Below are 22,162 nucleotides of genomic sequence, written 5' to 3'. Positions count from 1 at the left end.
TGGATGGATTTTTCTCTACTGGAACTGTAAAATGCCTCAAGGTGGGGCTCACAATGAAAACAATATGCTGATTGTGGTATGCCCACTTTCATATACCCCAGTCTTCCATTCTTAGTGAAGTAAAGTAAAACTGAAACAAACCGTCAATCTCCGTCAGGTTATAAGGATCTGTGCTCCACCCGTCCTCTTTCAGGGCTGGCTGCACATCAACATGTCCGTAAACGCACACGGTAGGCTTGCTTGCATCACTGCCAAATTTTGCAGTCACTAAACTAGGCATAGGAATAGTCTGACCACTTGGCAGCTAGAAAAATCAAGGAAAAGAAGAAGAGGTAAAAACCAAAGAGTTATCTTATCAAGGCAGGCTAATCATTATTGATATTACTTATTCTGCAGACTTTTTTTAACCAAGTTGACTTACAAGGCAAGATTACTGGGTGCAAGTATCAAAAGCAAATGACAGCATGAGAAAATAACAAGCAAGAATCAGTAGTATGACTGCAAGTTAATTATGTCAGCAACCAGACTAAGACCAACATTAGAATCATAAACTGTTTGTCAGTACAACTGCAGCTATCTATCTATCTATAATATAGTGCCTTTCCTATCTATCTATCTATCTATCCAGTAGAAGAGACACTACGCAGCTCTAAAATACACTGCTCACAAAAATTAAAGGAACACTTTAAAGAAACACATTAGATACATCAGATCTCAATATGAAGTTGGATATCTATACAAATAACGACAGGGCAATGTCTTAGGAACAAAAGGATGCCAAGTCTTTTAATGGAAATAAAAGTTTTCTGCCTACAGAGGGCTCAATTGTGTAGACACCCTAAAATCAGAGTGAAATGAAGATGTGGCAGGCTAGTCCATTTTTTCAAAAACTTAATTTCTGCTACTCAAAATGCTTTTCAGTATCTTGTGTGGCCCCCACGAGCTTGTATGCATGCTTGACAACGTCGGGGCACGCTCCTAATGAGACGACGGATGGTGTCTTGTGGCATTTCCTCCCAGATCTGTATGAGGGCATCCCTGAGCTGTTGTACAGTCTGAGGAGCAACCTGGCGGCGCCTAATGGACCGAAACATAATGTCCCACAGATGTTCTATTGGGTTTAAGTCAGGGGATCGTGAAGGCCATTCAATTGTTTCAATTCCTTCATCCTCCAGGTACTGCCTGCATACTCTTGCCACATGAGGCCGGGCATTGTCGTGCATTAGGAGGAAACCAGGACCTACTGCACCAGCGTAGGGTCTGACAATGGGTCCAAGGATTTCATCCTGATACCTAATGGCAGTCAAGATGCCGTTGTCTAGCCTGTAGAGGTCTGTGAGTCGCTCCATGGATATGCCTCCAAGATCATCACTGACCCACCACCAAACCAGTCATGCTAAACGATGTTACAGGCAGCATAATATTCTCCACGGCTTCTCCTGACCCTTTCACGCCTTTCACATATACTCAGGGTGAACCTGCTCTCATCTGTGAAAAGCACAGGACGCCAGTGGTGGACCTGCCAATTCTGGTATTCTATGGCAAATGCCAATTGAGCTCCCGGTGCTGTGCAGTGAGCACAGGGCAGTAGACATTTGGGCCCTCAGGCAACCCTCATGAAGTCTGTTTCTGATTGTTTGGTCAGAGACATTCACACCAGTGGCCTGCTGGAGGTCATTTTGTAGGGCTCTGGCAGTGCTCATCCTGTTCCTCCTTGCCCAAAGGAGCAGATACTGGTCCTGCTGATGGGTTATGGACCTTCTATGGCCCTCTCCAGCTCTCCTAGAGTAACTGCTTGTCTCCTAGAATCTCCTCCATGCCCTTGAGACTGTGCAGGGAGACACAGCAAACCTTCTGGCAATGACACGTATTGATGTGCCATCCTGGAGAAGTTGGACTACCTGTGCAACCTCTGTAGGGTCCAGGTATCGCCTCATGCTACCAGTAGTGACGCTGACTGTAACCAAATGCAAAACTAGTGAAGAAACAGTCAGAAAAGATGAGGAGGGAAAAATGTCAGTGGCCTCCACCTGTTAAACCATTCCTGTTTTGGGGGTCATCTCATTGTTGCCCCTCTAGTGCATCTGTTGTTAATTTCATTAACACCACAGCAGCTGAAACTGATTAACAACCTCCTCTGCTACTTAACTGACCAGATTAATATCCCATAAGTTTCATTGACTTTATGCTATACTCTGATTAAAAAGTGTTCCTTTAATTCTTTTGAGCAGTATATTTCATGAAAAGCTGCGTTTACAAACGACACCACAATATGAGTAAATTGGGTGAAGTTCAAATATTCCAAAGCTTTTGGAGCAAAAATTAAGAAGAATTGTCCAGTCTTGACACATCTGGCAAGAGGAGGGACAGTCAGCAGACAGGTAGATTCAGAACGGAGACTTCTTGAAGGACCATATGGTGAGATCAAAGAGTGGAGATGTTGAGGAGCAGAGCCATTTGGGGAACTGCAGGTCAAGACAAGAATTTTGCTGTCACAGTTAGATAGTAGAGGAGTAGTAGGCATGAAACGAGCAACAGAGAACACCAGTTCAATAGCGACATTCGGGAGGAGCTGGAGAGGTGGGCTAGCAGTTGAAGGAAAACCCACCAGGAGACACCAGCAATAGTCCAGCTAAGAGACAACCACTGCCTGAAGATAATTAGTCAGGCAGGGTCGGATCCTCTAAATATTACAAAGAAAGGAATGACAAGCTTGGTTAGTTGAAGAAGTAAATTCAATGAATGAAGCTGAGAAGTCCAGAGTCACGCTGAGATTCCTGACTGTGACCGTTGGTCAAAGGGTGACGTCTTTAAGAGCAAAGCTTAAGAGACACATCTGAGGAAGGAGAATCCGAAGGCACATAGAAGATATTAGACACTGAAAGGTGGAGTGTCATGCATGATGAGGTGCTAGAGAGACAGCTGGAGATCCGGGCTGAGATGTGAGGGTTCTAAGACGGTAATGAGATGTGCTAAGTGGATATTTGCATCCTTGCCAGTATACTAGATAAGGAAAAAAAAAACATTCCATCACTATATTTTTAGTTTTTTCCTTCTTGAACATGAAAGGGTTACGTCTTCAAGGGCAATGACAACGAGGAAGGAGGATCAGAAGGCCATTAACAAAATGTCTGACTTTGGAAGGTTAAGGTGAAAGTCGTTCATCCAGGATAAAATGGCAATGAGGGAGACAGCTGGAGATCTGAGCTGAAACTGGTGGGTTGGAAGAGGGAAATGAGAGCAAGATCTGTGCATCATCAGCACACACTGGGGTAAGACAAGCCATGAGAAGACGTAAATAAGCAAATATGGAGAGAAAAGAGAAGAGGACCCAACACGGATCCTTGAGGCCACAACAGTGGAGAAGACCAGGACACACAAAGGAATCGGTCAGAATGGTAGGACATGAACCAGTCCAAAGCAGACCCACTGATTCCAATCTCATTGGGGGGAAAGACCAGCAAGGTGTAGTTAAGTGTGTGGGAAAGCTGATGAAAGATCAGAGAACAGAGGAGCGAAAAGCAGCCTCACATGTGCACAACAGACTGAAAACGGTGGTCAGCATCAGCGTAAACTTTAGCATTACCTCCTTCTCTGTGGCTCACAGCCATACCATAATTGCAAGTAGTCATTTATAGAAATAAAGATTATACTCATAACATCGACTTAAAATACCGTTTGCACGCCAGTGTCCAGCAGTTCCACATCACCTCCCATATCGCGTAGCTTCTTCGCTGTTATCTTCATCATTTCTTCCACCTTGTCGCGCTTTGATAAATCACTGGAATCGCTCTCCACTGCTACCCACTCTCGAAGTGTCTAAAAAAGAAAAGAAAGTATACGCTAATGACCTCCTGCTGCTGGACCAAGAGTCCCACCTCTCATGGTGGATTAGCTGGGCTCACAACAAAACCAGGCTTCAGACTGGCATGAGAAATGGTGAGGCTGGTACTGTACAGTGCCTGGGTCCGCTGTTATTCTCAATCTATATGCTTCCGTTAGGTCAGATTATCTCAGGGCACAACGTGAGCTACCACAGCTATGCTGATGACACACAGCTGTACTTATCAATAGCACCTGATGACCCCGATTCTATTGATTCACTAACACAATGTCTGACTTGTATCTCAGAATGGATGTATAGTAATTTTCTCAATTTAAATAAAGAGAAAACTGAAATTTTAGTGATCAGCAATAATGGATACAATGAGGCTATTAGAAATAAACTGGATACATTAGGATTAAAAGTCAAGACGGAGGTAAAAAGCTTAGGGGTGATTGTTGACTGTAATCTGAATTTTAAATCACATATTCATCAGACCACTAGGACAGCATTTTTTCACTTAAGAAACATAAGTAAAGTTAGACCTCTTATATCACTGAAAGATGCTGAGAAATTAGTTCACGCGTTTGTTTTCAGTTGACTAGATTACTGTAACGCACTCCTCTCAGGACTACCCAAAAAAGATATAAATCGTTTGCAACTAGTGCAGAATGCAGCTGCTAGAATCCTAACTAGGAAAAGAAAATCAGAACACATCACACCAGTCTTAGCGTCACTACACTGGTTACCTGTGTCATTCAGAATTGACTTTAAAATTCTGCTTATGGTTTATAAAGCCTTAAATAATCTCGCCCCATCTTATATATCGGAATGTCTGACACCTTATATTCCAAATCGTAACCTCAGATCCTCAAATGGGTGTCTCCTTAGAATTCCAAGAACAAAACTTAAAAGAAGTGGTGAGGCGGGCGGCCTTCTGCTGTTATGCACCTAAAATCTGGAATAGCCTGCCAATAGGAATTCGCCAGGCTGATACAGTAGAGCAGTTTAAAACACTGCTGAAAACACATTACTTTAACATGGCCTTTCTATAACTTCATTTTAATCGTAATTTAACTTAATCCTGATACTCTGTATGTTCAATTCATCATAACAACTATTCATGGTGGCTCTAAAATCGGTACTGACCCCTACTCTCTTTTCTGTTTCTTTTTCCGGTTTCTTTGTGGTGGTGGCCTGCGCCACCACCACCTACTCAAAGCATCATGATGCTCCAACAATGATGGACGGACTAAAAGGCAGAAGTCTACGTGACCATCATCATCATCAAGCCCTTCCGTGAGAACCCTAAATCCAAAGAGGACTGTTTCATTTATGTTAGGTAGAATGCCCAGAGGGGACTGGGCAGTCTCATGGTCTGGAATCCCTACAGATTTTATTTTTCTCCAGCCGTCTGGAGTTTTTTTGTTTTTTCTGTCCCCCCTGGCCATTGAACCTTACTCTTATTCGATGTTAATGTTCATTTATTTTGTTTTATAATTATGTCTTTCATTTTTCTATTCTTTAATATGTAAAGCACTTTGAGCTACTGTTTGTATGAAAATGTGCTATAGAAATAAATGTTGTTGTTGTTCTTGTTGTTGTAGCTGCTCATGAACTTCGAGCCTCATTTGGTATTTTCCCTTATTCCTGTACTTTGTGTTCTCCATGTTGTGTTTTCCACAAAACCCTTCTTGTTTGCCTCTTTCTTACACCCTTGATCACCACTTGGACTCAAGTATTTTTCAAGCATGTCCTCCACAACCCACCCACTATTTCCTATTTAAAAAGATCCTCAAGTTTCTGACTCAGAATGACACACCGGTGCATTACAAAATCTTAATGCCCAGGTCTACGCTGATTACTTAGACTGCAACCCTTCTTAGATGGGGCAGAGTGGTGGCTCCGAGACGAGGCATCTGCGATGGCAATCAGAATGGCTGCTGATTTGAATCCTAGAAATACCAGAAGCAATTCCACTCCATTGGACCCCTGAACAAAGCCCTCGCCCTGAAATGGCTCTGTCCTGGGTGTGACGTTAACCTGCAACTGGCAGGGAAAACCTGGGGGTTAGTGGGAGGACTGGCACTCCAACCGCTGTAAAAAAAAAACCTCCCACTCCATTTGAACTAGTGTGGTGCTGAGGTGTCACCCATCGCTTGGCTGTACTTGGGTCCTAATTTGGGGTCCTGAAGTGGTTTGTCGTGTGGTGGGTGCGGCGATGTGTTGTATCTGTGCCAGCTCCCAACCTCTCTTCTCTCTTAGGTGGTGGGCTCTGTGGGACCCGCCAAGTTCGTGAATAGGTTGGTCTCCTCTTACAGAAAATTGTATTCATAAAATTGGTAATCTCTATGTATTAGAAAAGTATTATAAGGACATGAGAAAAGTAGACTCTAGATTTTACTAAGATGTAAGAGTTACGATTAAAAAGACTTATGCCTACATCAGGCCCGCACCTAGGAAATTCTGGGCCCCAGGCAGCTGACTGAGTTCGGGCCCCTTTCGTATTTCAAATATGTGCGTATATTTTAAAACGCCACTTAAAGGGCGGGCCCCTGACAAGTGTCATGGTTGCAAGGGGTGCGGGCCTACCTACATATATTTTTATTATTCTGTATGAGCTAGAGACCACCAATAGTTTATTAAGCCAAAAGTTAGACGTGCAGGAGAGCTGGAGAAAGATGGGCCCCTCGCTTAGAGAGAACTCCTTGGCTGTAAATTATAGTAGCAAGAAAGAATAATCCTTATCAAGCAGATTAGACAGATAGAGTGGGGGGTTTGACACCCCCTTAACTAAGAATTATTGGTGGAAGCAATTAGAGGCAGGACTGCGAGTAAATGCAGACAGAAGCCGTTTATCTGTTCTCCTCCTCTTAGATCTGAGTGCCGCATTTGATACCATTGATCACAATATTCTTAGAAATCTACTTAGTCCATGGGTGGGCCTCTCTAGCAAGGTCTTAAATTGGTTTGAATCCTACATGGAAGGTAGAAAAGTCTTTGTTAGTTGTGGTAATTATACTTCAAAAACACATGATATTCTATAGGGTGTTCCACAAGACTCTATCCTGGGTCCGCTGCTCTTTTCAATCTCCATACTTCTGTTAGGTCAGATTATTTCGGGGCATAATGTGAGCTACCACAGCTATGCTGATGAAACACAACTGTATTTATCAATAGCGCCTGATGACCCCGACTCTCTTAATTCACTGACACAATGTTTCACTTGTGTTACCGAATGGATGAGTAGTAATTTTCTCAAACTAAATAAGGAGAAAACTGAAATTTTAGTGATTGGCAATAATGGATATAATGAGGTTATTAGAAATAAACTTGATGCATTAGGATTAAAAGTCAAGACGGAGGTAAATAATTTAGGGGTAATTATTGACTCTGACCTGAATTTTAAATCACATATTCATCAGATTACTAGGACAGCATTTTTTCACTTAAGAAACATAGCAAAAGTTAGACTCTTATAGCACTGCAAGATGTTGAGAAATTAGTTCATGCTTTTGTTTTCAGTCGACTAAACTACTATAACGCACTCCTCTCAGGACCACCCAAAAAAGACATCAATCGACTGCAACGAGTGCAGAATTCAGCTGCTAGAATCTTAACTAGGAAAAGAAAATCTGAGCACATCTCTTCAGTTCTGATGTCACTACACTGGTTACCCGTGACATTTAGAATTGACTTTAAAATCCTGCTTATGGTTTACAAAGCCTTAAATCATCTCACTCCATCCTATATTTCAGAATGCCTCTCACCTTACACTCCAGATCATAACCTTAGATCTTCAAATGGGGGTCTGCTTAGAATCCCAAGAGCTAAACTTAAAAGAAGTGGTGAGGCGGGCGGCCTTCTGTTGTTATGCATCTAAAATCTGGAATACCCTGCCAATAGGAATTCACCAGGCTGATATGGTGGAGCACTTTAAAACACTGTTGAAAACACATTACTTTAACATGGCCGTCTCATAACTTGATTTTAATTTAATCCTGATGCTCTGTATATTCAATTAATTATTGTTATTATTCATGGTGGCTCCAAAATTTGTACTAACCCCAGCTCTCTCTTCTGTTCTTTTTCCGGTCTTCTGTGGTGTCGATCTGCGCCATCACCACCTGATCAAAGCACCATGATGTCCCTACATTGATGGATTAAAGGCCAGAAGTCCACATGACCGTCATCATCAAGATCTTCCATGAGAACCCTGAACACCATCAGGAATGATTAAGGTCATTGATGGTAAGTAGAATGCTTAGAGGGGACTGGGTGGTCTTGTGGCCTTGGAACCCCTGCAGATTTTATTTTTTCTCCAGCCGTCTGGAGTTTTTTTTTTTTTTCTGTCCTCCCTGGCCATCAGACTTTACTTTTATTCTATGTTAATTAGTGTTCCCTAATTTTAATTATTTATTTTGTCTTTTTTCTCTTTCTTCATCGTGTAAAGCACTTTGAGCGACATTATTTGTATGAAAATGTGCTATAGAAATAAATGTTGTTGTTGTTGTAGAGCAATGGAATGCCGGAGTCAGATGAGGATGAATAAGGACTTGTGTGATAAGAATTGTAATAAGAGTTGCTTTTAGTTGTTTGCTCATTGTTCCATCTTAAGTGAGTCTGTATGTGCCACACAATAAAACTTGATCCTGCTGTCTGTTCTGAAGTCTATAAGTTGTCTCTCTCTCTCTCTCAATCCTCTGCAGACCATTTTACGGGAAATCCTGCTAGGTTGTGGCGCCATTGATGACATCACTTCCGGTACTGGCGCCATTGAAGATGTCACTTCCAGGCCATACACTATTGACGATGTCACTTCCGGCCTGATGATATCACTTCCGGTTCCACTCTCGATGACGTCACTTCCTGTACTGGCCTTTAAAGCCATAGACATAGAATTAGAAGATGCCGCATGACCAGCAGCATCGTACGTCTATGTCGCCGCCATATTGCGAGTGGCACTGCAGTGAAGTGAAGTAATGGATAAAGATGCCTCACGCATGTGCTGCTTGGGATTATACAAACCGCTGTGCGCTCCAAACCAGATCCCGGGGGATTACATTTCATCGGTAAGGCTGAACAATTGTTTTGGTTATATTTGGCCATTAGAAAATCCCATTTTATAATCTTATCACTCAAGGTCACCTTACAATAAAATTAAACAACATTAGTAAAATTAAAACAAGAGAATGATAAATCGAAAAGCAATAATTAGCAAACAAACAAAGATAACTGGCAGTAACAGTGCAAAATTCACAATTGGTATGCCAGTTTGAAAAGATAAGTTTTGAGGGCAGTTTTAAAATGTGTTATTGAATCGAGCTGACGGATATGAGAGGGAAGAGAATTCCCGAGTTGAGGAGCACCAGGGGAGACGCTCGAGCTCCCATAGCACTGAGTCTGACGTGTGGTACAGAAAGTTGAGCTGCAGATGAGGATCTGAGTGAGCGAGAGGAGTGCAAGTCTGGAGGAGATCAGTGAGGTTGTGGAGAGCTTTAAATGTTCAGAGCGGGATTGTGTATTGTATTCAGTAGTGAACAGAGAGCCAGTGACGTTGAGAGAGAATCGGTGGGATATGTGCAGTGGATTTAGAACAGCAGGTTATTATCCTGGCAGCAGAATTTTGAAGAAGTTGTAAGCAATGGATACGTTGGGATGGCAGATAGAATAGCATTACAGTAATCTATATACGTGAGGTGACTCGGGCATTAACTGATACTTCAGTACTGTGTTGCGTAAGAACAGGACGAAGTCTAGAAATGTTTCGGAGATGGAAGAAGGCAGTCCGAGAAATATTCCTTATATGGGAGGAATTATTTAATAATAATAGATATTATTATTATTATTTAATAACTGTAATTAGTAGTGTATAAATGGATATAAATAATTGCATGTAAACGATTCGCCAAAATCTGTTGTATGTAAACGATACTGTTTGAAACGTTATTGTTTTTTCATCAGAAAACCCGGTTTCCACGTCTACCTCTATTAGTTTAAATGGCATTTTTGCCACTCGCAATAGGATCGACGCTCTGATGTATCGACTGGGCAACACAGTGAATGCGGCGTCTACCTATATATGTCTATGTTTAAAGCCACAATCTTGCCTCCATACCATCAGTTCTCTTCTGGACTCTGTTTTCCAGCAGGGGGCGCTAGCTTCCTTGTAGGAAGAAGTTCATTTTTATTTGCGGCGTCTTAAGTAACCCGAAACTATATAGATATAATATTAAAAGGCGATACCCCTCCCCTTAGTGATACTGCGGTAAGAAATCACATAAGAGAAATAACTTTGATTCTTTAATGACGATTTACGCGGTATAACAGACGAAGGAAGCCATGACAAGACTTTTCACCGAAGTGGGAGCTCGATGTATAAAGTCTGCCATTTTCGTCGCTGCGCTGGAAGGATTTTCAGGATCGGATGATGGTATCTCTCATCCATCCGTCGGCTTCAAAGGTGTGCCGGGCGATGTTCCCAGGCTTTATACTCTTTCTCCATGTGCAGACCCTCACTTAGGTCAATCATGTCATTCCAAGAATGGAAAAGAAGATCCAATGTCAAGCTGACTCTGACAAACAGAAATAGTACAAGGCCCATTTTCGTATTTGTCCCTTTCTTGTCTTCTAATGCTTGCCTAGCAGTTCTAAATGATGAGCCCTTGTGTGCTAAATCTGGCCTCATGTTAGCTGTACATGCGAGAAAAAGCAGATTTATGAAATGTTTTTTGTACAGAGCACAGTGACATATTAAAAATATAAACTTATTACAGACTCCAACCTGTGAACATCTCACAACAATTTATCCATTTTGCAAACAGGTCGCATTATACGGGTGGCTTCCCCAAACCTTTTTTGACGTCTCTTGGTTGTTTTTGTGACAGCGGGACATGATTGAAGCATACAGTAGACCCCAGCTGTTACTAAACTCGGCACCGAGACCATGGGAACACAGTTAGAAACTTGTTAAGGGCAAATTTCACACAAATGTTGGAAAGGTTTTCTTCACCCAGAAATACAGAGACGTGGAATAAGGGAAAACTGGGACCCCTGGAGATGTAACCGACACAGATATGGAGAGAAGTTGCAAACACCACACAGATGACCGAACTAAAACCGCAGGATCTGTTAGGGGGTCGCACCATGTCAGCCCTTTCACATTTACATGCTGCAGAAACTAAATATCGCAATAAACGTGAATGTCTAGATGGCGACACATACCTCCACATACTCCTCCGCGTGGCTGTTGATATGTCTTGATATTTCTTCGATGCTGAATGAGTGAATTTCCAGGCAGAGGAAGACAAACACTAAGAAGAAAGCAACCTTCCCCTGCAGGAAAAAATAAAAAGAAAAGCTATCAGCAGTCAGTTTCATGATATGATCAGAAATTTGGCAGAGCATGGTGCTACATAACATCGTCAGACTCACACCATACCAGAGCTTAAACTGGCAGCACTGGGCACCAAGCAGGAAACAACACCAGTCCATCACAAGGCCCACACTTGCAGTCAAAGAGCCCAAATCTGGAATCGCAAATAAACCCAAACTGCACCATTTTTGGGCATGTAGGAGGAAAACTCGAATATCCAGCGGAAAGTTCACATAAGAACAATGGGAACGTGCAAAGCTCACACAGACTGAGCAAGTACAGGGACACTGCAGCCGTGAAACAGCTTGGGCAGATCCTACTGGCAGAGGAGAGATGTCTATGTGGCATCAGGCAAGCACAGGGATGTCTCAAGGATCAGCTGCGCTTGGAGACCACCTCACCGGACCCTAACATCCAGGCTCGTGGATTCTCATATCAGTGCTGTCCCGATGATAACTCATCTCAGCTAGAATCTCGGCTCGTTTCAGTGATCTCTCCACTTGGATTAAGGAACAACACCTCGAGCTCACCCTGGCAATGAAGGAGCCCCTTTTTATCCCAACTCGTCCACCCACTCAGCACCCAGTCTCATTATCACCAACACCTGCCAAGCCAGTACTCAACTCTGGGGTGGCGATGAATCGACGACCCGCTGTCCTTCACCGATTACATTGGAATTGTCTCGCCACCGTGCAGATTTGATTTATATAACAGCGAGATCAGGCCACATCTGATGGACTGTGCAGCACAGATCCTGGTCCAGGATTTAGTCATGTCACGTCTGGCCCAGCGCAACACTGCAAAAGCACTGAATTAAGGGCCTCAATCAGGCGCATCGTAAGCTTTACTTAAAATCGGAGATTTGATTGAAAATCGTTTGGTCCCCCGTGGGGTTTCGTTTAAATCATGAAGATAAATTCAAAAGGTGAGTGGGGCACAGGAGGTGGGGGTCTGCCTGAGGATCGCGGGCTCGACCAGAAATCAATGGCAGTCCAACAACACCAACACCGGCCTGAAGTTTTATACAAATGAGAGATTTCAGTTTTTGATTTTTAATAAATTCTGAAAACATGTTTTCACTTTGGGTTATTGAGTGTGGATTGATAAGGCAAAATGAGAAATATATCTACTGTATTTAAAATAAAATGTACAACACCATAAAAAATGGGTAGAAAGTGAAGGGGTCTAAACATTTTCTGAATCCACTATACAGATAGATAGATAGATATGAAAGGCACTATATGATAGATAGATAGATAGATAGATAGATAGATAGATAGATAGATAGATAGATAGAAGATATGAAAGGCACTATATGATAGACACATAGATAGATAGATAGATAGATAGATAGATAGATAGATAGATAGATAGATAGATAGATAGATAGATAGATATGAAAGGCACTATATAATATACCCTGTGGTGGGTTGGCGCTCTGCCAAAGATTGGTTCCTGCCTTGTGCCCTGTGTTGGCTGAGATTGGCTCCAACAGACCCCCGTGACCCTATGTTTGGATTCAGCGGGTTGGAAAATGGATGGATGGATGGATGGATGGACTATATAATATATAGCTAGACAGATAATTTTAGTATAGTCGGGAGGATAGATAGATAGATCGATAGATAGATAGATAGATAGATAGATAGATAGATAGATAGATAGATAGATAGATAGATAGATAAGGATCAGAGCTGACATCTGACTGACTCGTAGACCCTGGGCAGTTGTTTCAGTGAGACCTCAGCTTCATTAACACATTTACTGTAAATCAATCAAGACGGCCACCTCTGTTCTGAGCACTCGTGTGGTCTTTTTAGCGTCAGTAGCGCAGAGGAAGATGTCGACTTAAACGCCGGCTATCAGGAGGCGTCTCGTCTCCCAAGTATCTTTATGACGGTACTTTGAGTTGGCAAAACTAGAAAGCCCACCCGACAAGACAGTCCTTTCCATCTCGGCCGCGTACCCCCTTTAACACTCTCGGGTGTTTCTAAATTTGCGCAGAGGTGTACACTAATGGTGAGTTCAAGACTGTAGGCTGCGGTCGTCCGATGCTCTGTGCAGTTCGCCTAAAGCGCTTTGGGTCTCACTTTAGGAAAGACGCCGTGTCGTTGGTTTATAGTTGGTGTCAGATCATTCCTTATAATCTTTCCTTAATATTTGTTTTCAGCAATGAAAAGATTTGCCCAACGTACATGTCGGGTTTACAGCCAGCGCAGACTGATGTTTAACCTGTGGGACATTTTGTTAAGTCACCCTAATTTACTTTCAAGCACGCATTACTGAATCCCTCCCCAAGTTTCGCCGGTTTGTCCGTGATGTTCAGTCTGTTGCACCCCGCATCCGTCACCCACTCACCATACTGCGTTCTCTGGGTCAGTCAGTCAGTCAGTCCGCTCGCTCGCTCGCTCTGTCGCTCCTGAGGCTGAGAAGCCGGGTTGTCCGCGTCTCACGCTTTAAATACCGGGGAGCTCCACCCCGCACACAAGCGCGCTCCCGCGTGGTAAACCACTCATTTCTTGAAAAGTCGCGATCTGATCATGGTGTAACTTAACATTCTTCAGCTGTAATTTACAAAACAAAAGAAGATCTGAAGGAAAAGGGGTCGACTGAGGAGGAGGTGCAGGGCCGAAATGTATGGAGAAGGCTGATCAAGCACATCGACCACACAGAAGTGAGAAGAGACGAAGAGGATGTATTTTACAGATTACTTTAGACAGCTGCGCAACACATTCCAACAGACTTACTTTGATTATAGAATATTGGATTCGTATATTCAGCCTGCAGTGCTTCAAAGTAGTATGTAATGCTAACGTTAGTCTTTGGGCCGCCCCACCGGAAAAGCGATTGGGGGTCTTATGAAGTTTGTAAATTCTGCGTCTATTCATATCGGATCACATTAACCATCCAAATACTGATAACTGGCGTCCAGTCCGTATCTGGTTCTTTCTAACCGGACGGTGCCCAACCTGTCGAAACAACAGGGCAGGTTATGAAAAACAATGGATGGACTTTGAAAGTGTTACAATGCAAATAAATGAAATCGCGCTCATCGTGGGTTTTTTTTGGTTGAGATTGCTCATTTTAAAAGGCACTACATACTAACCACAGTAGTCTGAACCGACATACTTAAAAAAAAAACTAAATTTTGGGTACTTTTCTATTATCGTGATGCAAATCCTATTATCGTGAAGAATACCGGTGTCCTGAAGAAAGAACACGGATGTCTCCTCCTTGGTTGGTACTTGCAGTGGTGCGTCACGATAATAGAAAAATACCCATTTTTGGTCCAGCGGACTTGCACAAAATGCTCCCTCCTGCCAGACATTGGGAAGTGTGGACTTGGGAAAACCCAATTAAATACTACACTGGCCCAATGTGGGGGCCATCACGCTCTGTAAGGGATGCCCATGAGGTAGAAGTATGGAGGAAATGGGCAGCCTCCCTGGGTTGCTGCGGTGCCACTGAATCCCACAGTGCATCATGGGAATTGTAGTTCTTTAACTCAGCCTTGTTAAGTGTCGTGGGTGCCGCCCGGAGGTGTTGAAGAAACTGCGGAGCCCTGCTTTTGTGGACTTCCGTCTCACCCGGTCCACGTTAGCAGGCCAGTGGAAGTACTCGTGGGTGCAGGTTCAAAGAAGCCCACTGCCACCGCTCCGAGAGTCAAGAGGAAGAGGTGCGAAGCTTGTTGGGGGAGTGACAAAGACGGAGACGAAGTGAAGAAGAAAAAGCCATTGCCGTGTGCTGCTTTTATTATTGGGCTTCATTGTGCTTGCCTGTACTGTACTGTGCTGTGGGAAACGATTGAAAAGCGTTTCTCATTGAAATAAAGCGCTGGACTTGTGCCTTGCGTCTGTCTGTGTCAGAGTGGGCAGCTGGTGCGCCCCCCTGCAGGCCACAACTCTTAAAAATAAAGGTGCAAAAGCGGTTCCTCAGAGCAATGTCAGAGGGGGACCATGGACGAGAACAGACCATTCAGCCCAACAACAGAGCCCGCCAGCGCTATCCACTTAATTCTTCTAAAGTTAAACTAACATCAAGCTGAGTTTTGAAAGTCCCAAACTCCTACTGTCCACCACACTACTTGGTAGCTTATTAATTTTGTATTTTAGTTTTGGTTATAATGTGCGTTACATCTATTGTTCAGTGTCCTTGAGTGTTTAGAAAGGTACCTACGAATAAATTAAATGTACTGTATTATTATTATTATTATTATCTCTCTATTATATAAAAACATCTTGGGTCGAGACGTGACCTTCTCGGAAAGACACTTTGACGTCCCCCAAGAACAACCAATTTAAAAACAAGATCACGTCTAACCTCTCAGTTGTTGGAATGCTTTGGGCAGACACACTTCATGTGCTCTCAGCTCTTAAAAATGTTATACGTTCTAGATGGCACGTCAACGACTAAGCGAAGAAGAAAGAGCAGCGCGTCGAAAAAAGACCCAAAAGCGTTGGAGAGAAAAGAAGGCAAAAAAAGAACTATAATAATCTATGTGCAAATTCTGAAAATAACGAAAGTAATAATCAGCCTGGACCAAGTGGAATTGAAAACCCCGTAGGTCCAATCGGGGTCAGAAAAAAAAGACTTCATAAAGACGTTCAAAAACGTTGGCATGATACACATGCACAGCAGGTTAGAGATTATGAAATTCAAGCTCCAGAAGACCCCTGTGACCCTGTAGTTAGGATATGGCAGACTGGATAATGGATGGATGGATGAATGTATTTATACAGAAGAGAAAGTAAGCATTTCATTTATACTGGGAAAAAGGTAATCACTGGGCTGACGGCCGGAGAAAGGGGGCACTTTGAGCAAACGCATTGTGTCCCAAAGGGTGAAGGCAAGCGAAGGAGGAGGAGGATTTTAGGAGCGGGCACTGATACAGAGCACCCACCACACGACAAACCACATCAAGATCCCAAATTGGGTCCCGAGTACAGCTGTGCAACAGGTGACACGTCAGCACCACACTAGTTTGAATGGAGTGGAGCGGTGGGAGGCACGGTGCTAAAACAGAACGTATTAGTGGCGGTTAATTCTTAAGCTCATTAAGTGGAATAAAATTCCTTGGATTCCAAAGGGGCTGAAATTATGGACCCCCTGGCTGTCCGCAATATTACTTTCCAAAAAAAAAAAAAGATCCAGACAATGGCAGCTTGTATGGAACGGAGACGTCAGTGTGCTCCTCAGGTCAGGAGGACTTTGCATAGCGCGCTTCCTGGCATTACGGGTGGGCTGAGAATGGACAGTCCCAGCCAGGATCTTTGGAGTAAAGTGGGCCTGCCTTGATCCCCCTCTGACTGCCATATTCCCCCTACAGTTTACGAATGGACAGCACAGCCTGGACAAGTGCGCCAGATGCATATAACACAGTGAAGGTCTCAAATGGCAAAGGTTCCCCAAAAGGTGTGGAGGTACACTTCATTAAAGTTAAAGTTCCCCGTAAAAAAAATTCCATGGAGTGAAATAAACCAAATGTGTATGGGTTAAAAATGAAAGTTACGAAACTGCAATCGTGGTGAACAGTTGATCTCCACTCATACAACGGACACATATGAACCCCTTGAATGGTAGCTTTGTGTCTTGGTTGAATATTTCGGATTGATTTGTATGTTACTATTTCTTCAGGTTTTATGTACCTGTATCTAAGCCTGCATTATGTTCCACGTGTTTTTGTGTTTTGTGGGTGGTCCCCCCCAAGAGGCGGTGCCACCTGCCAATCGCTGCCACCCTATAGGAGAGGGAAGCCAAAAATAACAAGAATTTTTTTTTTCTGGGTGCATTAGTTCCAATGTTCGGCACCGGGTGCGTTTACTAGCCTGCCCTGTGCACCGTTTGGCCAAGCGGCGTCCTTGAAATGCTCAAGCGATTGCGTAACGCAGTGCGGAGAAAAACGACCCGAATTATTGTGACGATGGGGCGAGTGGCTTCTGCATTGAGTGTGGCTTTCCCGCCACCCATCAATAACTCCCTGGACTTTGCACCCTGCGATTTTTTCTTATTTCCAAGAATGAAGAGGGACCTTAAACAGAAAGCGTTTTCAGGATGGAGAGGAGGTCAAGAAGCAAATGTCGGAGGCGCTGAAGGCTCTCACCGTGCAGTTTTAAACAACGGAAACAGCGGTGGGACGAGTGTATTGAGTCTCAGGGAGAGCATTTTGAGGGCGATTACATTTTGGAAATGCTCTGAGAAATATACAAAATTTTTGTTTTTTAATTCTCGTTATTTTTGAGTCCCCCCCCCCTTGTAAATCCATTAGGTCTTTCACAGTTCCTGGCGACTCATTGTGTTTATTTCGGTGTTTTATCGGATCTCTGGATTTTTGATGCTCTGTTCTGTTTTTTTGGACTCAGCATATGGACTTGTTTGATTTGGATTGCCTTCATGTTACTGTTAATTCCATTTTGCCTTTGTGCTCCACAGAACTTAATTCTTATTGGAGAACATGTCTTTTTGTGAAGAATACATCTTTAGGGCAGCACGGTGGCGCAGTGGGTAGTACTGCAAGGAGACCTGGGGTTCGCTTCCCAGGTTCTCCCCGTGTCTGTGTGGGTTTCCTCCCACAATCCAAAGACATGCAGGTTAGCTGCGTTGGTGATCCTAAATTGTGCTTGGTGTGTGTGTGCATGTGGCCCGCCTGGGGTTTGTTTCCTGCCTTGTGCCCTGTGTTGGCGGGGATTGGCTCCTGTGACCCTGTAGTTAGGATATAGCGGGTTGGATAATGGATGGCATACATCTTTAACCTTATAAACATTCTACGAGGCCCGCTTTGGGAGTCCCAGTTCACAACGGTATGTCAGGGCAGGGTTGGGCTAAAATGATTTCTACAAATATTGCTTTCCATGATTGAACAACTTAGATGTTTATTACCAAAAAATAAATAAATAAATAAATAAAAACTTATCACACAATTATTAATTTATTGTGGGTTTTCTAAAACCATCAGAGGGTCAAAATATCCATAAGCCTACTTGGATAATTAATGAAGTGGTGCTGGAAGTTTCAGAAGTCACAGCCCATTTCCTCAGTTATTTTAGTGCTACACCAATCGTCCAAGATTACGGATACAAATAAATCTTCCAGCATGCATATGTTGGTGATTTAGTGTTCCTGGCTCTCAATCTTTTGCCATTGAATTCAGAATATGGTTTAAAGTGTTTTGACGTAGACATTTTGATTTCTAGATTTCCCACTAACAAACTTTAACCCTTCAACCGCCGGAACCGGCTATAGTCAGTTTCCAATGCTATTTGCCAGCACATCGGAGCGGAGTATATTCGGCAACAGACATTCGTTGAACGCTGCAAACGGCTATAGTCGCTTCCCAGTGCAATTTGGCAGCATGCCGGAGCTGATTTGTTAGTAACATTCGTTGAACACCCAGCTCGTGTTCACCCAGACTAGCCTGCAAATGTCAGCGTTGGCCTCTGTGTGCTCGTGTGCAGCCAGTTGGAGAACAGTTGACTCGGCGATTTACTGAATTTCGTCAATGGTGTCAGTTGCACCTTGTAGATATTGTTCCAGTAGTTAAGGACTTTGTTAAAAAATTAACTTTTTTTTTTTAAATGGTGCGACTCAAACCAGCTACAACTGAACACCAGCAAAACCAAGGAGCTGGTGGTGGATTTTAGGAGGCCCAGGCCCCTCATGGACCCCGTAACCATCAGAGGTGACCTACAAATACCTGGGAGTGCAGCTGGATGATAAACTGGACTGGACTGCCAATACTGATGCTCTTTGTAAGAGAGGACAGAGCCGACTATACTTCCTTAGAAGGCTGGCGTCCTTCAACATCTGCAATAAGATGCTACAGATGTTCTATCAGACGGTTGTGGTGAACGCCCTTCTACGTGGTGGTGTATTGGGAAGGCAGCATAAAGAAGAAGGACGCCTAACACCTAGACAAACTGGTGAGGAAGGCAGACTCTATTGTAGACACGGAGCTGGACAGTTTGACATCCGTGGCAGAGCGACGGGCGCTGAGCAGACTCCTGTCAATCATGGAGAATCCACTGCATCCACTGAACAGGATCATCTCCAGACAGAGGAGCAGCTTCAGTTACAGACTGCTGTCACCATCCTGCTCCACTGACAGACTGAGGAGACCCCACAATATGCGACTCTTCAATTCCACCCAGGGGGGTAAACGTTAACATTATACAAAGTTATTGTCTGTTATACCTGCTTTATTATTACTCTTGTGGTATATGGCCGGCTTGTCATCCCGGCCAATACCCCCAGGCCGCCAGATGGAGCCCTCCCTGCAGTATGGAGGTGCCCCGATGACCAGCAGGGAATCATAGACTATGTAGTTTTTATACACGACCCTGCTGGATACCACAGGAACTGCAACAGGGAGCTGCAGGGAGGACCGAAGAATCATTTGTGCCTTATAACCCGGAAGTACGTCATAGGAAGATCGACAACAGAAGTGACGTGCTTCCAGGGTGAAGAAAAGGACTTGTACCTGACCCGGAAGTGATAAAGAATCACATGGACTGTGGATTGGGAACACTTCCGGGTCAGGAAGTATAAAAGGACTGTGGGAGCTCCCAGACAGCGAGCTGAGCTGGGTGGAAGGGTGGCAATGCGTCTGGGAGTGGAGGATTGTATTTGTGATTGATTATTGGTTTGTTAGTGAGTATTGTGGAGGACAGGGTGCTTTGTGCGCTGTGGAAGATTAATAAAGTCAACTATTGGACTTTTATCTGGTGTCTGGAGTCTTGGACAGGGGTTCAAGGGAGCGATAGCGCCCCCATACTGTCACACTCTTTAATATGGTTTTTTATTAGTATGCTGCTGCTGGAGTATGTGAATTTCCCCTTGGGATTAATAAAGTATCTATCTATCTATCTATCTAATCCTGCCTACTATACTAAAACTAGGATCTATCTATCCAGTTTTTTAATAGTTTTTACAGTTCATTGGCAGTGTGTAAAATAATCAGTATTGCAGTAATTGTGATGCTCTTTGCATGAAAAAAATATGGATTCCATTAAAATTTCACCTTTTCTTGGTGAATTGTGGCATATCCTTTAAAAAGTGCAGCAAAAAAAGTATTTGACATCTGGGGGTGCGTTAACCCCCCAAGTATGTGGCAGTTTAAGGGTTAACCTTTTTTCCCCACCTGTTCCTGCAGATTAACTTATCCCCTTCTTTGTAATCCATTTAGTGCCTCTCATGGTCTTCTCGCTCTCATGCACGGTAGAAAAACAATCTGAGAGGTCTGTCGTGCAGCAATGACACGTGAGATTGAGCAATAACAAGTCTGAGATACTCTTAGATGTCTGGGGCTGCACGCACGGTACAATGAATGGATCCACCTGTGTCTACTTGCCACTGAGAATTCTGGGTAAACCATTGAACCTCATTGAAGGTGGGGATCAGAGCTTGCAACTGTTCCCCATAAATGAGGAATTCCTAGTAAGCGTACTGTATGTTCTAATGTTGCACAGTTTAAGTTTGTGTTTTGTTTGTACACACCACCCTTCACTGCTACTATTGTATCGTTTAGAGAGGTTCTTGGATTGGCCCTGCCACAGTCGCTCAGGGCTTCTTGTGGAGCTTCTAGGAGATGACTAAAGAGTCAGTAAAAGTCATGACAAGGTTGCCGTAGGTGAATCTGTGGAAAGATCATTACAGATCATCGAGAGTGCCAGAGTGCCCGCCCGACCTCTTCTCCCTCTGCTGGTCCTAATCCGGCCCACCTCTCCCTTCTTCCTCTTTGTATCCAACCTCATGAGTCCTGCCCACTCGTCCTACAACACCTTCCCCCCTCCCTGCATTTTTGGCCTGTCTGCTTTGGCGATGCCATTTAATGATTTCATTCTTGCCACATCTGTTGTGTTAACAAGTGTGGTAGGTATATGGCCGGCCATTCACCCCGGCCAATATCCCCCAGGCCGCCAGATGGAGCATGGAGGTGCCCCGAATGCCAGCAGGGAATCACGGACAATGGAGTGTTTATTCACAGCCCTGCTGGATACCATGGGGGACGCCACAGGACGCTGCACAGAGGATCAAGGACTATTTTCACTACAGCCCGGAAGTACGTCCCAGTCACGTGGAGAGAAGAAATGACGTACTTCCGGGTTGAAGAAAAGGAGTTTTCATCTGACCCGGAAGTGTTGCCAGTCACTTGGACAGAGAGAGAGAAACACTTCCGGGTCAAGGACTTTAAAAGGACGATGGGAAATCCCAGCGTTGAGCTGAGTTGGGAGGAAGGGAACAACGCAATGATTATTGTATTGTATTATTGTTATAGTTTATGAGTATTGTGGAGCGGAGGGTGCTTTGTGCACTGTATTGTCTAAATAAATTCATAATTTGGACTTATCTCTGGTGTCTGATCTGAGGGTTCAAGGGGACGACAGCGCCCCCTATCTGTCACACAAGACTTCATGTTCTGATAACACTCCGTGTGTTCTCAATGTTTTAGGGTGATTATCAGATATATTTATTACATTTCAACAGTGGCAGTAAAGCGTGGCGATGATGAAAGTTTTTTACCGAGTGCTCCTATGCATTTTAATGAGCTGAGCTGATTTTCGGCACATGAAATTGCGTAATTGTGCAGAACCGTATATACGTGAATAGAGACAGCTAGAACATTAACTAATTTTTCCCAGTGTGCCAGAACATGAATCGATCGATTCATCCAATGGGATCAGTTCTTCAGTGCCTGAGGTTTCTGTTTCCATGCGTTAGGAATGAAACCCCTGTGGATAACAAGAATTGACTGCTGTCACACATGTGTATCGAGGGGGTGGTGTCACTAATGGTATCTTCTCTTTCTGTTCCCACCGCAAAGACAAGACGCCCAATGATGTCAACTGACTCCGCCCCTTCCTGTATATTCAAGACGCTCACAGAAGGTGGTGGCTCATTGAGGACTGATGCTCGATAGAGACAGAACTCCAATCCAGACTCAAAAGGTGTTGCGAGACCACTAAACGACC

General features: G+C 43.7%; 1 protein-coding gene across 1 annotated transcript in view; it reads right to left on the bottom strand.

The window, feature by feature from the left end:
• zgc:114181 (uncharacterized protein LOC619255 homolog) overlaps positions 1-13,597 on the bottom strand; it is a 44,621-nt gene extending 31,024 nt beyond the window's left edge. The window contains exons 1-4 of the mRNA XM_039736871.1: positions 13,557-13,597; positions 11,048-11,158; positions 3,676-3,819; positions 142-304 (exon numbers count right to left, since the gene is read on the bottom strand). Of these exons, the coding sequence (XP_039592805.1) occupies positions 142-304; positions 3,676-3,819; positions 11,048-11,158; positions 13,557-13,559 (421 nt within the window). The 5' untranslated portion in view covers positions 13,560-13,597. The remainder of the gene's footprint in view (positions 1-141; positions 305-3,675; positions 3,820-11,047; positions 11,159-13,556) is intronic.
• Positions 13,598-22,162: the final 8,565 nt, after the last annotated feature.

This window comes from Polypterus senegalus, chromosome 15 (genome assembly GCF_016835505.1).
Source record: "Polypterus senegalus isolate Bchr_013 chromosome 15, ASM1683550v1, whole genome shotgun sequence".
In the NCBI taxonomy this organism is placed as follows: Eukaryota; Metazoa; Chordata; class Cladistia; order Polypteriformes; family Polypteridae; genus Polypterus; species Polypterus senegalus.
This window is presented reverse-complemented; position numbering and strand designations above follow the sequence as displayed.